General features: G+C 58.4%; 2 protein-coding genes and 1 non-coding gene across 3 annotated transcripts; 1 reads left to right on the top strand and 2 right to left on the bottom strand.

Annotated features, from left to right (window-relative positions):
* Window positions 1-227: 227 nt before the first annotated feature.
* On the bottom strand, window positions 228-2,471 carry B4GAT1 (beta-1,4-glucuronyltransferase 1). Its single transcript, XM_054570573.1, has 2 exons — window positions 1,332-2,471; window positions 228-1,087 (listed from the first exon to the last, which is right to left on the bottom strand). Exons 1-2 carry the CDS (start codon window positions 2,385-2,387, stop codon window positions 896-898), a joined length of 1,248 nt encoding a protein of 415 aa, XP_054426548.1. The 5' UTR covers window positions 2,388-2,471; the 3' UTR covers window positions 228-895.
* A 591-nt stretch (window positions 2,472-3,062) lies between these two features.
* TRNAS-GCU (transfer RNA serine (anticodon GCU)) lies at window positions 3,063-3,144 on the top strand. The gene has a single exon. It is a non-coding gene; the product is annotated as a tRNA-Ser (tRNA).
* A 4,791-nt stretch (window positions 3,145-7,935) lies between these two features.
* Window positions 7,936-14,784, bottom strand: SLC29A2 (solute carrier family 29 member 2). The gene is given in 12 exon segments (XM_054570572.1): window positions 7,936-8,173; window positions 8,824-9,023; window positions 9,780-9,865; window positions 9,965-10,070; window positions 10,547-10,683; window positions 11,238-11,322; window positions 11,505-11,602; window positions 12,202-12,336; window positions 12,716-12,855; window positions 13,080-13,240; window positions 14,610-14,729; window positions 14,731-14,784. Coding segments are annotated over 12 exon segments (1,434 nt in total). The 3' UTR covers window positions 7,936-8,061.
* Window positions 14,785-15,432: the final 648 nt, after the last annotated feature.

Raw genomic sequence — 15,432 nt, 5'->3', positions numbered from 1 at the left:
TCGGAAGCTCACAATTGGACAGCTCTGGCGAGGCATGCTGGGATACCGCGCGCTGGTTTCCATAGCAACGGTCCGACATTCAAGTTGGCCTGCGGCCCGCCTAAAAAACCTTTGTGGTTTTCTTGCTTTACAACCAGTGCCCCTCTGTCCACGGTCACTTCCCCCCAACCCCCAACGGCGTGAAGTGGGGGAACCCGTGGCCCCTCCGCCTGCCCGGTTCAGGAGAGTAATGGAGCCAGCTGTAGGTGTGAACACTCATTTATTTACACAGTGCCATTCGTAGACAAATTACCCAGACCAGCCTATTGGAGGGTACAGAACCTGCACTCCTTTCCCTTCTCCAGAACTCCCGAGGCCTGGGAGAACCAGGACATTTAGGCTTCCGTCCTAAGAACTAAATTCAAAGCCTTTATCTGATTTCCTTCCAAAAGGCCCATTTTGTTAAGTACTCAAGACTTCTCAGCTCTGCCCCATTCATACCTTTTGCTCACCTACGGCTTACCCACCCAAGATTGTTAATAATAATAACAATAATAACCACAATAATACTGTAATAATATTAATAATACTTCACATTTGTACGAAGCTTACAGAATGTTTTCACATAACGTCTCATCTGAGCCTCCTAACAGTTCTGTGAGGTAGGTAGTCTCACCTCCCTTTTTACAGACAGGGTAACTGAGGCTCAGAGAGGGACCAGGATTTGCTCAAGGCCACACAGCGAGTTAGTGGTAAAGCTAGGACTTAATCCCAGCACCCCATATTCAAGTCCAGTGTTCCAACACCACAGCTACCACTGTAAAGTGGAGTGACGTTTCTTACCCCTGTCAGGCCTGAGGGGCGGCCTAAGGAGAGAGGAGGCTGAGGCTTCTCAGACTAGGGCAGGGAAGGACTCTCAGCAATGACGGGGGGAGTCAGGGTACTTGGTCTTCAACTCCTGTTTAAACTGGCGGTAAAGAATCTTATTGTGCTGATTTTCAGCTTCCTTTTGGGGATGGAATTTCAAGGCTTCTTTGAAGCCCTTATGCACCAGGAAACCTTCATTTAGCACCTCGAAATCAAATCCTGCCACGTGCAGCTCACAAGCCTGTGGGGAGGAGAGACAGGTCAGCAAAGTTTGATGACATTCCTAGGGCCAAATGTGACATCCCTAAAGCCATCTCCAGCATCCCCACACCTCCGGAGGCATCCTGGATCTTCCACAGCATCCAACCACTGCTGAACTGTGGTCCCTCCCACCTCATTGCCCCTTTCCATCCAGGGCCCCTCATAACTCCCTGCCTCCACCACCCTTCCTGCCCCACTTCCCCTGCCCTCTCCCTTGTGGGCACCTGGCTGATGCGATTGAAGCCGTACTGCCGAAAGCGTTCGTCGAAGGTGGGAACCTTGCCTCCGGCCACGTAGAATGGCTCCCAGGGGTCCTGCCAAGGCACCACGTAGGCAGGTCTCAGCAAGGTCTCTTCAGGCAGGTTGACCCAGCGGGAGTAGTTGGTGGGAGCCTGGCAGGGCGTGCACAGCCCATAATAGAACGGCCGCACCTCGCCCACCTGGTAGAGCTGCAGCAGCTCATTCTTGTTTGTGGGCATGCGGCGGGCCCGGCGTATCTCAAAGGCCGGTACCACCAGCGCTGTCCCTGCCCACTGCTTGCTCTGATCTAGCATTTCCCGCAGGCCTCTCCACAGTCCCTCGCTGGGCACCATGTCCACATCGATTACCAGGGCATAGTTGGCTCCCTCACGAGCCAGATTCCTCAACAGGTTATTGGGGTAGGAGACATTGGTACCCAGGGCGTAATTGATCCCGGGCTGGGCCACCCTGGCTAACTTGTCAAAGACCTCCTGGCAGGACCTCAGCAGGGCAAACTCCCCGGGCTCCCGGGGGTCGGGCACGGCGGCCTCATAGCGCGAGGGGCACACAAGGTGCATCGCGACTCTGGCGCGCATATCGGGGCAGTGGCTGCTCAGCGCGTAGGTCAGCACCGTGGCCAGCTGCGCCTCCTCCTTGGTGGCCGCGAACACCGACACGGACAGCGGGCCCTCCCAGCGCTCCAGCAGGCCCGACAAATGCAGCAGGTTGTCCACGCTGGCGTGCGTGGCCAGAATCACATCATTGGGATCCATGGTAGTCTTCAGTAGGCCCCTATAGACGCGGTAGTCGCCGCTGGCGTCCAGGACGCCTCCGGAGGCCAGAGCGGTGCGGAGCTGCGCCTTGACCTGGTCCACGGACCGCGGGGACGGGGGGAAGAACTCAAAATACTGGTCTTGCTCCTCCTGTCCGTGCAGCCCGGACAGCAGCGACAGGTAGAGTAGCTGCAGCATCGCCACCAGCATTAGCGCAGCCAGCAGCAGCTGGTAGAAGGCGCACCGGATGGCGTAGGACATCTGCATGGCTCTCGGATCTCGGGGCGCGCAGCAGGGACCACCCGGCCACAACCTCGGCCAGCAGCCGCAAGCCCGGATTTACCGCAGCCTGCCGAGCGCAGCCGAGGCGAGCCGAGGCGAGCCGAGCCCGGTGCACAGCTCCTCCCGCACTGGTCTCTGGGCGCGCCAGCTCGCCCCCTGCATTCGTGGAGGAGCTACTGCACTCGCTGCCAGCGCGGCGCGCTTTGCAAACGCTGGGTCTGCCTGCGGCCGCACCGCCGGGTTCCCAGCGACATGCACCCACTCCCTCCCGGTCAGTGCGCGACCTCCCTGGACCAAGCGCGTCCGGAAATCTTGGCGCGCTCGTTCCCGACTCAACGAGGGAGAAACCGTGGCAGAGCTCGGCTGTAGCTTGGTGAAGGATGGTGCGGGTTCTGGCGGTGGCAGGATGAAAGGAACACACGCCAACACACACACACACACACACACACACACACACACTCTCTCTCTCTCTCTCTCTCTCTCTCTCTCTCACACACACACACACACACACACACACACACACACACACCCCCTTTCTTTCTATCATCTCTTTCTCTTGTAGATCCTACAAGGGCTGCATTGAAGGAGGGGTGTAGGGAACTCCAAGGGTGAGGAGGAGATAAGAGATAAGGGAATTTGGAAAGGGGTTTTTTTCCGTGGGACGAGGTGGCCGAGTGGTTAAGGCGATGGACTGCTAATCCATTGTGCTTTGCACGCGTGGGTTCGAATCCCATCCTCGTCGGTCGCGTTTTACACAGGAAGCGGTTCTTTATTTTCTACTTCGCCCCGGTGTCGAGCACCAGGTTGGGGACAATTTGGCACAACTTGGACCCTTTGTTCACCAAGCATCTCCTCTCTTCAGGAGCTTCCTGCTCTGTGTATGTGGCCTTTCTGAATGGCAGCTAGAGGTGTACTTTTCTTTCTCCCAAGAGGGCCCAGGGTTCAGGGTGGCACCTAGACCAGAACCGGAATTCTAGCCAATGCCAAATTAGGTGCCAATATATTATTTAAAGAAGCACCCTCTGGAAGCGCCCCTCTCCCTATCTAAAGTGGTGGGACTTAAGGGTGATGGTGGCGATGGTGGTGTTTGATCATTTAAATTATTACTCTATTCAGCCCAATGATTATCCTCCTCTCAGTAGTTTTCCCAGTGGGGAGACCCAGTATCCACACACCTCCTTCCCCAGGACACCCCCCAACACACACACACACACACACACACACACACACACACACACAGAAGGTCTAACGCCAGCCTTATACACAAGGAGCTTAATAAGTGTTTGTGGAATAATTGATCCATGGATTCTTTAGAAGAGGAGAGGCTGTGGGGAAGGGCAGTTACCTTGACTGATAAATCAATTATACGTAATAACTACTCGAGCGCTGTGCATCTTGGGAAGGGAAGGTGCTCTGCGAACGACTGGGAGGGGCCTGAGCACCAGGGTTAGGTGTCCCTCCACTACCTCCCTGGCAGCCAGGAGCCGAGGTATGTGAGTTGAAGAGTGACCAGGAGATCTATGTTTTGACGTCCCCAGCAATAACACCCACTGACCAGGGACTGTTAGGCCCGGGGAACAAGGCCTGGAGCAGGCACAGACCCTGTCTTTGAAGGTGCCTGTGGGCACCCTGTGCCTGAGGAGAAACATATGCGCAGATCCTTCCAGCACAGGCCTTGCAAACTAGAAGCCATTTGGATGGATCTGGTGCCATTTGGGTTTCTTTGATCTGCTCAGTGTTGAAAAAATAACAATTTGAATTTCATTAGTTGTTGAGTTTGGTGAATCAGTAGATTTCCCATAAAATCCCCATTTTCAAATTCTGTTGTCAATTCGGGGAGGGCTGGCAGCTGGCCAGAGCACAAGAGTGGCTCCCCCTTTGCAAACAGCCTTCTCTTTGTCAGAATTTCCAGGTGCAGCTTCCCTGCCCACTCTGGCCCTCTGAGCACCTGCACTTCACCTGCGGAACGCACACACGCCTGTTTTCAGCCTCAGTTTGCGGGGCGTCTGCCCGCAATGCCCCTCCTCTGCCCACGGCAGTGCCAGCCACGCAGCAGGCATTGATTCATGTTTGTTGCGTGAGTACATCAGAGGCTTCTCAGGTGTCCCTAAGGGCTCTGACCTAAGGGGAGACTGAAAAATAGTGATTTGGCCTTGGCAGGTGTCAAGGAAAACCACACTCAAGGGGTGAGAGGATGGCTAAATGCCTCCACTATGGGCAGAGAGGCCGGGCCAGGGCGAGGGGCGGGCTGTGATGGGGCGTGACATGAGACATTCGAAGAGCAGAGTTAAAAATCATTAACAAGGGGACTGTTTCCCGCATATCTTGCCCTTCCATCTGTCTGGTCCTGACTTGTATAGCCTTTTATAACAACCCTGTAATCCAGTAAGAAAATGTTTCTCTGAGTGCTGTGAGTTGCTCTAGCAAATTAATTGAGCCCCGGGGTGGAGGAGGGATGCTGGAATCTGATTTATAGCCAGTGGGTCAGAAGTACAGGTTACAGCCTGGGCTTGCCAGTGGCATGTGGAGTGGGGCGGTCTTGTGGGGCTGAGTCCTTGTGGAATCCCCTCAGGTAGATAGTGTCAGAATTGAGTGACATCGTAGGACACTCGGCTGGTGTCAGGGTGGCCTGGTGTTGGGAAAGCCCGCTTGTCAGAACTGTGTGTGCAGAAATACAACTGTATTTTGTGTTGATCTTGAATCTTGCAAGTTTGCTGAATTCATTTATTAGCTCTAATAGTTGTGTGTGTATTCTTTAGGGTTTTTGGTATATAATTATATGATATCATCCATGAATCTGGGTAGTTTTACTTCTTCATTTCCAATTTGGATGCTTTACATTTGCCTTCCTTGCCAAACTGCTCTGGCTGGAACTTCCGGGATAAGGGTGGGTGGACCGAATGGCGGAAGGGGGATCCTGCTTTGGCTCCCAGTCTCGGAGGGAGGCTTGCCGTCTTCCACCATTATTATGACGTTACGGAATTTTCATAAATGCCCTTTATCAGGCTGAGGAGGTTCCCATCTATTCCTTGTTTGTCGGGTGTTTTTATCTAGGAAAGTGTTGGGTGTTTTTCAGATGCTTTTCTGCATCAACGGAGATCGTGTGGTTTCCCCTTCATTCTATTGACGTGGCGTGCGGTGCATCACACTGATGGATTTCCGTGTGTTGAACCACCCTGCATCCAAAAGGGCCTGGCTTTGACTCCAGGACTCTGGGTCGGTGCGCATGCACTTAACTGCTGAGTTAAATGGCCCCTGCAGAGGCAGGCAGCCTCTTCTCTCCTGTGTCTCTCCTTCTTTCTCTAATCCCTTTAGTCTTCATCACTAAGGTCCTTCATCCTTTGACCCAAACCCACTGCTCCAGCCTCATCCTCTGCCTTCTCCCTCCCTCGCACCCTGGGGGCCTCCTCCGGCCACCCCTGCCAGAAGTCCCCACTGTTCCCTGAATGTGCCATGTCCATGCCTTCCACACTCTCTGGCACCTCTGCCTGGGATGCCCTCCCCATACTCTGGCCCAGCACACTCATATTCATCCCTCAAAGCCCAGCTGGGGGAGCACCTCCTCTGGGGTGCCTGCCCTGACTTCCCAGGAGCACCGATGGCCCTCCTCTTGCGGAGTCCCATGTCACACACTTCAGCGGGGCCCTCACAAATCCCCATCACAAGTTACATCCCACTCCCCGCGGCCTTGGGAGCAGGGACCATGTTTCCTTTGTTTCAGGGTCACAAGACCAGCCTGGGTCCAGCGCAGTGAGTAGTGGTTGAAGGAATGAGCCCTTGCTTGGGATCTTCCCTGCGGCTTCATTTCGGCTACTGAAGTCCTGTATTGCTTCACTTTCCTTTTTGATAGCAAAACAGCCTCCAGCTGCCGAGCAGGCGCCTGTCCCGGCGCAGCTCCTGGTGTACGACAGCTGCCCAGTGCACATTCGCGGAAGGCAGGAGGGCAAGTGGGCAGCAAGGCCAGTGCCTCTCATGGCAAAAAACAAAACAAAAAGAAAAACCCAAAACAAACAAACAAAATCTGTGCTTTTCTCTGGGCTGGGCAGGGTAGCACAGGCACGTGGTGAAGCAGGACTCTCCTCCCCCCTCCAGAGAGTCAGCCAGCCGCCTCTGTGAAGCCCCATTTCTGAGAAGGGGGAGCCAGGAGCGGGCGCAGAGGGGACCGGCGAGGGAAGAGTGATCATCGTCCATGCAGCCCGGTGCTCTGCCCAGGAGTACAGCGCTCCTCGCATGTCAGTCAATACCCCTTGGCCATCACAGGGATGCCCACAAATCTCTGCTCCTCTTGGGGCCTCAGCCATCCCATCTGCCAAATGGGTACAATCATCCCTACCCCATCCAGCTCACCAAAGCCGAAAGAGCTGAAAGCGCTTCAGAAAGAAAGACTCGGTGAATTCATTATACAAATAAAGAGGATTATTATTAGACCCAGGAGCAGGGTCAGAGAAACAGCAAAAAGGTGGAGTAAGCCCTTGATTGGGCATCGCCCCACAAAGTGAAAGGTCGCTAGTTCGATTCCCAGTCAGGGCACATGCCTGGGATGTGGGTTTGGTCCCCAAACATCAATCAGTTGCCTCTTGCACGCCCCCAGCTGAGGACCTGGTCCTAAACCCAGGCCTGCGCCATGATGAAGTCAAACTGGCGACCTTTCACTCTGCGTAACACCCCTCTGGGGCTCGCCTTGGTGTTTCCATCCCTCTCTTTCTCCTTCCCTCCTCCACCCTCTCTCTCTCTAAAAAAAAAAAAAAAAAAAAAAAAAAAAAAGGGAGTAAGTGCTTAGGGCTCTGCCTTGAGCCCCAGGAAGGGGAGCAGGAGCTGGGCAGGAGAGCAGCACCTACAGGGAGAGTGGCGGGGGCTGGGTCCCGACTCGGCCACAGACCAGTCACTCCCCTGGACTCAGTTTCCTCACCCGTACAAAGGGGACTGCAATCCCTGTCCGGTCCCTCTAAGGGCCTCGGTGCGGCTAGGGGCCTTGGAAGGGCTTCGCGCCCCGCAGAGCATGGTGCAGCCAGCGAACTGTGGATCCGCTGCTCTGCTGGGCTCTGGGAAGCGGGGACACTTAAATGTTGGCAACAAAAACACTGTTTGAGGCCCTAAGGGTCCTTTGAGCGCCCTCACACCTGCCCTTTCTCCCCGCTCCCCTCGGCCTCCTGGGGCCCCGGAGACTTGATCCTGGGGTCCCCGAGCTCCTGCCGGGGCCGGCCACACCTCCAGTTGGTGCCCGAGGCGGGAGCCACACCGGCCAACCCTCTGCAAGTTGCGGCTCGTGGCCTCTGATCCCCCTGGATTAGCAGGTTTAGTGCTTGTGATGAAAACAGAAATGCATGCCCGGTGGCGAGGAAGGGCCGCAGCCCTCTGTTCCCTGATTGTCACCCTTTCAATGAGCTCTTACGTGTGCGTGTCTAGAGAGCCTATCTCTGTGTGCCCCCTCCATCCTGGGCTGGTGGTGAATTCTTCCTTGCAGTGCCCCAAGGGGCCGTCAGCCCGGGAAGCAGACAGCGTCCGCCTCCTCTTGGCACCCCCAGGCCAAGCGGCTGGGCCCAGCAGAGGCTAGAGCTCGGCTCGCCTTTCCTCTGCGCTGGGCCTCGGCCCCGGCTCCGGCTCTGGCTCCGGCAGGGCAGTGAGAAGAGAGCTGTTGGGAGAGCCCTGGATAGAGCCTTCAGAGCAGCGCCTTCAGGAGGAAGGAGAGGGAGGCCCCGCAGGACAGCCCCAGGGCCAGGAAGAACGTCATGAGGGCGCCGGCCACCTCCCTCTCGTGGGGCAGCACCTGCCTGGAACACAAAGGGGCAGGGGTTCTGAGGAAATGCTGGGCCAAACCGGGGCCCAGCCCCAGGGTGCCCAGCCCTCCTTACAAGATGCCTGAGTCCTGGTCTGGAACGACCCAGCCTCCAGGCCACAGTAATTAGGCCCTTCACCCTGGGCTTCAGCTCCCCGGTTGGGGAAATGAGGCCCCCGGACAAGGACATCTCTGGGTTTCCCTGGGGTGCAGTGTTATAGGATTCTAGATTCAGCTGTCTTCTCTCTTGATGAAATATCCCCAAATTGTTCCCCCATCACCTTTCTGGATTCTCAACTCCATTGTACCTAAATAGCCCAGGAACCGTGCTTTTGAGCAAAACTTCAGCTCCCCTTCAACTGATCCTTTTGGTAGTAGCCGGGCCCTAACAAATGATAGTCCAACCCGTTTATTTCACAGATGGGGAAACTGAGGCCCAGAGAGGAAGCCACAGAACCAGTGCCTGGGTGGCTTTACTAGACAGGCACCTCCCCAGCTCCCGGCCTGGGGCCGGCCCTGTAGTTGAGGCCTGACCCAACTGGGTGGCCTGGAGACAGCTGGGGCCAGGCTGGGCGGGGCCAGTCTGTCCCTCCTCAAAGAACTAACCCACTTCCGCACCCCAAGCCCTCCCGGATGTCCCCAGACCTGGGCGCCAGGCACATGGTGAGGGACACCAGGTAACCGTTGGAAACAGCGAAGAGCAGCATGAAGGTAATGAAGTAGGCGTCCTGCGGGAAGAGGACCGGCAGCCGAGACCTCTCGGGCACGTGGCACAGCATGAAGAGCGGAATGAACAGGACCCGCAGGCAGACCAGCAGGGGCAGCAGCCGGCTGTCCTGGTCGGGCTGTGGCAGAAGCTGGCATCAGGGTGGTCCCTGGGAGCAGGGTCTCTGCTCCAGCGGCACCCGAGATAGACTCCTTGTTCACTCCCCTGGTCTACCCTACATGAACCAGTGAGGACACCGCTCTCGGGCCTCTGGGGAGCAAGGGGCTGGGCCAAGGCCCCCAGCCTTCAGGGACTGGCCCGGGCCAGCCGCTGCCTCTCCTGATCTCCAGTGCCGGGCTCTCCGCAGCAGAACTGGAAGAGGCCTCAGACATCATCTTTGGTTTTCAAACTCAGTTCCTCTGGACACCCCGCGGGGTTCCACAGACCCCTTTGGGGCGGATGGGGCTGCTGACTGGGGCTGGAAGTGGGGATCCAGGCCCCATGCTGCTGGGAGCAGAGCACCTCTTCTTTGATCTATTTTATTTGTTGTGTCTTCTTGAAAGATTTCATTTAATGAAGTAGCATCCTGGCCCAAAGCAATCCAAACACTTGGAGTCTCTCCCCGCCGCCTCCCCAAGCCCGCCCACCCCGTGGTGCAGCCTCCACGCAGCAGTCTCTGGCGCCGAGGGCAGGGCCCCGGGCTGGACGCTGAGGACACGGGTCAATCGGGCATAACTCCTGGGGCCAGGGACCCGCTGCCACCTGGCGGGCTGTCCCATGGCCAGGCCCAGACCAGTCGGACTATTGGGAAATCACCTTTCTGTGCTCTTTCACACCCTCTGATCCCCAGCTGCTTCCTAAAGCCATCGGATCACCCCAGCCCAGGAGTGCTCACCCACAGGAAGTAGGAGGTCAGGCTCCGTCCCAGCCAGTCCATGACGTTGAAGAGAAGGAAGCAGCAGATGGGGTTGAAGAACTGACCTGGGAGAGAGAGGGGGCCCCTTCTGGTCCTGACTGCCCTCCTCCTCCTCCTCTCCCCTTCACTCCCCTGCCTGTCCCCTGCTATCTCCCAGCACTCACTCCACTTCCCAGGACTGGTGGAGCTGGTCACCATGGCTGTGATGGCGGGGAAGACGGACAGGGTGACTGTGAAGACCAACACAAGGCACAGCGCCGTCAGCCAGATCTGGGAGCCGGAGGCAGGGTTGTGAGCAGGCAGGGCAGACCTGGGGTCCCACACTCAGCCCTGACCCTCCTGGGAAAGCCCTGGCCTGCCCTGGCTGGTGTGGCTCAGTGGACCGAGTGCCAGCTTGCAAGCCAGAAGGTCATCGGTTCAACTCCCGGTTAGGGCACAAGCCTGGGTTGCAGGCCAGGTCCCCAGTAGGGGGCGTGCGAGAGGCAGCCAATCTATGGTTTCTCTCCGTCTTTATCCCTTCCTTCCCCTCTCTCTAAGAAAAGCAAAGAAAAGGAGCCCTGGCCTGGGAGCAGGACACCTGGAGTCTGGCTCAGCTGTGTCCCCAACCCACTATGAATGACCCCGTCACCTTGGGGTGGACAGGGTGAATACTAAGGCCCCATTTCATTCTGAGTCTTTGTTGGGGGCTGGAGAGAGCAGCCCTCCCTTTCCTGGGGATGAGGCTGCGGGTTGTATCCAAGCCAAACCTTTCGGAAGACGATGACAACCAAAGGCTTTCCTGGCTTCTGGAGCTCCTCAGGATGTAGCTTCGGCTCCTTCACGGGGTCAAGGTCCAGAATCAGGGCTGCCTTCTGAGGGCTGCTGGGAGTCCCATTCTTCTCATCTGGGGCAAGAGGGGAGGGCAGGGTCATGCCTGTGACCCTTGCCTGTGACAGGGAGATTCCCAGCAATTCAAACAATGACCCTCCTTCAGCCCAGGGTTCAAGCAAAGAGAACTAGCAGCAGAAATATGCTTAGCTACTATTTATTAAGCACATACAAGTGTCAGGCAGATTAAGCACCTTAAGTGGATTATGTCACTGCCATTGCTCTACAAAAAAGAAACAGAGGCTCAGAGGTGTTAAGAGACTTGCCTAAGGTCACACAGCTTGGATGTTGTGAAGCCAGGAAACAAACTCAGATGCATTTGGATCCAGGCCTTGCATACCTGAAGCCCTACCGCCTCCCCATTTTATAGAGGAGGAAACCAAGGCCCACGGGGCAATGGGGGTGGCTTTAATACCACCGACTTCTGTTCCTGATCTTCTTTCTGCCTCTGCTCACACAAGGCTACTAGGGGTGAGGGCTCTAGTTGGGGACAGAGAGGAAAGGCTTCCCTGTGGCACTGGCTCTAGGTTCCTCTGGGTCTCCACCTCCCCCAGCCGGGCCGGGGCTCACCAGGTGGGAGGAGCTCAGCTTTGGTCTCCAGCTCCGGACCTTGTGCCAGTGATGATTTCTTGGCCAGGTGGTAGCGGGCAAACTCCTGCGGAAGGAAAGCATTGGCCTGGCCCAGCTTCGGGGAGGCGTCCACTTCCCCCCGCAGCCTGTTGACTGAGAGGCTGGGGTCCCCTCCACCTCCCCTGGCCTCTCCTGGGGCCTCAGATCAGGTCTGGGCTGTATCTGAGCTGCTCCGAAGTGCAGCCTCGAGCGCAGCGCCAGGCTCACCAGGTGGGGCAGGCTCAGGTAACACACGATGGATGCGAGGATGCCCACGCAGGGCGTGATGAAGTAGCCCAGCGCGGAGGCCTGGGCATCCACACCACCTGTGCGGAAACTCCAGCTGCAGGGGGCAGGCGCCGGTCCCGCCGCCGGCCCCAACAGGACTGACGACTCTGCCCCCACTTCCTGTTATGACCTCCTCAGGTTCACTCCCAGCCTCTTCTGCTCCTCCCACTGACAACTCGGGAACCTCTCACCCCTCCCTATGGGCCATTTTCTCAGGCACCTACTATGTGCTCGTTTTTATCTCATGCTCCTTACACTCCGAGGATGGAGCCATCTCGGTGGGGAGGTGGGGAAACTGACACAGGTTAGGTGCCCCGTCCAATGCCCCCCACTAGGGAGCCGCGGAACTGGGACTTGAACACAAGTCTATCAGGATCTCAAACCGGTTCCTCCTTCCCTCAGCCTCAACCTGCTGCTACTACATAGCAGCGTTGGCCTCAGGAACCCCGGGCCTGGCCCCAAGCTACCCCAATTTTCACCCAGTCACTCTTGCACTGTAAAACCCAGGAGCCCTGCTCCCCACCCCAAACCTGATCCCCAGCTCCCCATTACCCCATCACCTCCAGCGCCACCCATAACCCAAGGCATCTCATCCCGGCACTCTCCCGGACCCCAGGGGCCACCCAAGTCTACTCACTGGCCATAGACATGACCATGGCAAGGGCAGCGAAGATCCCAGCCAGGCCCTGGCCACTGAGGAAGAGGGTGCTGTAGGTGGAAGGCATGGTGCCCAGCTGCCCAAAGAGGCTGCCCTGCAGAACTGCACAGAAGGCTGTGGAGGGACAAGAATGGGGACTGCCACTCAATGAGGCAGGCCTCGGGACTCCCTGGAGGAGGCGTCGGCAGGGATGAGACTCCCGGCATAGCCCTGGCGTGGCCCCCCGCCCCCCGGGTCACTCCTCTTCTGAGGCGCATCCATAGACCTGCAGGTCTAGGGGCCAGGAGGCCAGCTCTTAGATCGCTGTGGGGCCTGGCGCAAGTGACCTCGCCTCTCCCTCGGGGCCTCAGTTTCTCATGAGGGATATGGCTGCTGCTGCTGCTGTCTTCCCTTTTTGGGTACAGCAGGTGGGCCCTTTCAGTTACAAAAGAGAGGCGGGGCTGCAGCCGGGCAGGGCGGGCGGCCAGGAGGCGGTGGGGGCAGCGGTGCTCACAGTTGATGAACCAGACAGAGGCCATGGTGATGGAGAAGAAGGGGCCAGGGCTCACGTCCACCTTGACCAATGCCGCCGTCAGGACGAAGAGGAGCAGGATGACCAGCAGGCTGCCCAGGATCCGCACCTTCTCTGGGATGCTGCTCACAGTGGGGGGGAGAAGGGAGGGCATGGGCTGGGCCCGGGCTGGCAGAGGGAGGTGGGCCAGGGGGTGGGCCCGGGGTGGGGGAGGGGCAGGGGGAGTGCAGGAGGGATGGGAGATCTTCCCTGGACCCAGGCAGAGTGCCCTCAGCAGGGGCGAGGACAGGGACAACAGAGGACGGCCTGGGAGGGAACGGGGCCGGGGTGGGGGGGTGCCTCTCACCACTGGTACAGGAAGGAGTTGAGAAGTGTGAAGAGCAGCAGGGGCAGCTGGGACAGCAGTGTCACCCAGTTGTTGAAGTTGAAGGCGTCTGCAGGGCCATTGTGGTTGGTGCTCAAGGTCCCGGTGGTGCCGTTGGCCCCCGCCAGCCGCCCCTGGAAGTACTGCCAGGGGGCCGGGAGAGGGGGCACAGGGTCACCATACAACACACCCTCAGGAACCCCCCAGCCTCGTGCAACCGCCACCTGGGATGGCTCGGTTAACGTCTGTGGGGTGTCTCTGCCCTTGTACTGTCCCCAGCACCTGGCACACAGTTGGAACTCAGTGACTGTGCACTGAACTGAACCGCTGACGTCTGCGACAGAGCCCGAGTCCCCAGGACCCCCACCTGAGGCCTAGCTCCACCTTCAGACCACTCCTCCTCTTCAGTGCCCTGGCTCCAGCCCCCACCCCCACCCCCACTGCCAAGCGTTCCTCGAGCACCGAGCACCGCAGCAAGCCGGGCTCTGGCCTAGGTGCTGACCGGCGGCATCCTCTCGGAGTCAGGCCTGCCTAACCTCCCCACCAGCCCCACCCACGGCTCCCTATGGCCGCAGGGCAAAGCCTCTGAGTTTTGGAGCAGCATTTGGGGCCCTTCAGAGCCAGATCCCAGCCTCCCTTTTGTGTCCCTGCTCCTGCTTTGTCCCACTAAGCTCCAGGCGTCCCTATCTCTGACTAGGCCGGCACTCCCCTGCCTCCGGGCCTTTGCGAGGCTGCCATCTCCGCCTAGGACGCCCTTCCTTCTTCCTGCCTCTTCCCAACATGCTTTATGCCCCTACTTTCAAGTTGCAAATCACCTCTTCTCTGAAGCAGAAGGAACTGGCCCCATCCTGGGGACCCACAGGACTGCTCCAAGCCTAGGATGCCACAGGTCCAGTTACATTATTAATTGCTCTTTGGTCCCTACTCATCTTGCTTTCTAGACCAAGGGCTCACTCAGTTTTGCATCTCCAGGGCCCAGCAGAGAGCCAGGCATTGCAGAGCCTCTTGAAAGCTGTACGCAACGTGTATGAATAACCCAGCCAGCGAGCGAACCAGGCCCTCCATCTCCTCCTTCCCCAGAGAGAACTAAGCTCCATGAGGATGGAGCCTTCTTCCTCTCTTCTGTTTCCTCCTGCACTCCCCATGCGAAGACCCAGGTGCACATTAACTATTTGTTGGATGAAAGAGTGTAATTTGTGCTATTTCAAAGAAAACCAAAGGCTTGGGTAAGCCAGTTTTGGAGTGACTAGCCCAAGAATAATGACACACAGAGGTGGGGGTCCCACAGGCTCCCTGAGCTGGTGGCCGGGCGTCCCTGAAAGCTCGGCTTCCCTAGACTTGAAAGGGGCCCCCTTCCCTCTCAGACGCTTCGCGCTGCAGCAGACACACGGGCAGAGCGAGGAGGCAAAGGCCGTGTGGTAGGGAAAGGCCTGGTGCGCCTCGGGTCCAAGGCGGCCGGAGGGACAGGCGGTGCTTGTTGGGTGGGCCTGCCACTCCAGCCCCGAGTCTCACCGGGATGGCCGTGATGAAGAAGTTCCAGGGAAGGAGCGTGCCCAGCCCGAGGATAAAGAAGCTGATCCCAACCAGGTGGTAGCTGTGGGGATCAGGCAGAAGGTCACCCCGAGGACGCACGCAGCCCCTCGGCCGCCCCTCCTGCCCCCGCCAGGGAGCGGACTACAGCCCCCATCTCCCCGGCGCTGGCAGCGCAGGCAGGCGACTGATGGGAACTGTAGTTCCATCTTGTCAGCTTGGCGCCTTGTTAGTGCCCAATGGAACAGGTCTGTGCCGCCTCCGGCCACCCGGATTTCCGCACTCACCCCAGTCGGTCCCCAACTTGCCTGTCCTGCGGGGTGTCTCCTCGCGCCATGGCAGTCCAGGGGGATGAGCCTGGGTGGGAGAGAGGTGTCGCCCCGCACCCGCACCAGCGCAGACAGAGGGAGGAGGGGATCGGTCTCTCCGAAAGGGAAGGGGACAGGCGTGAGTGGAGGAGGGAGTCGCAGGCCAATTTCCTAGGGTCTCAGCCTCCTTCTGCGCGGACCTCGGCTCCGCCCCCGGGGCGGGGACAGAGGGACGCACCGCCCCTCCCAATCCCCCGGGGCTGGGACTCCTCCAGACACAAGCGCAGGACCCCGGCCCCTAAGGCTTCCCGTGCCGCCCAGTGCCGCTTAGGGGCGACTGGCCCGACCCCTTGCGGGCGCGGTGAGGCAGCTAGCGCCCCCTAACGTGGGAGCGCACGGAGGGGCCGGCTCGCCGAGCCCAGGACTGGAGGGTCACTCGAGCGGGGCCAGCGCCGGGGAAGTCGGAGAGACAGTCTATCGCCAGCGGTCCTGCCCAA

Source organism: Pteronotus mesoamericanus, unplaced genomic scaffold (genome assembly GCF_021234165.1).
Source record: "Pteronotus mesoamericanus isolate MK-2021 breed Mesoamerican mustached bat unplaced genomic scaffold, CSHL_Meso_final contig_214, whole genome shotgun sequence".
NCBI classification, from domain to species: Eukaryota; Metazoa; Chordata; class Mammalia; order Chiroptera; family Mormoopidae; genus Pteronotus; species Pteronotus mesoamericanus.
This window is presented reverse-complemented; position numbering and strand designations above follow the sequence as displayed.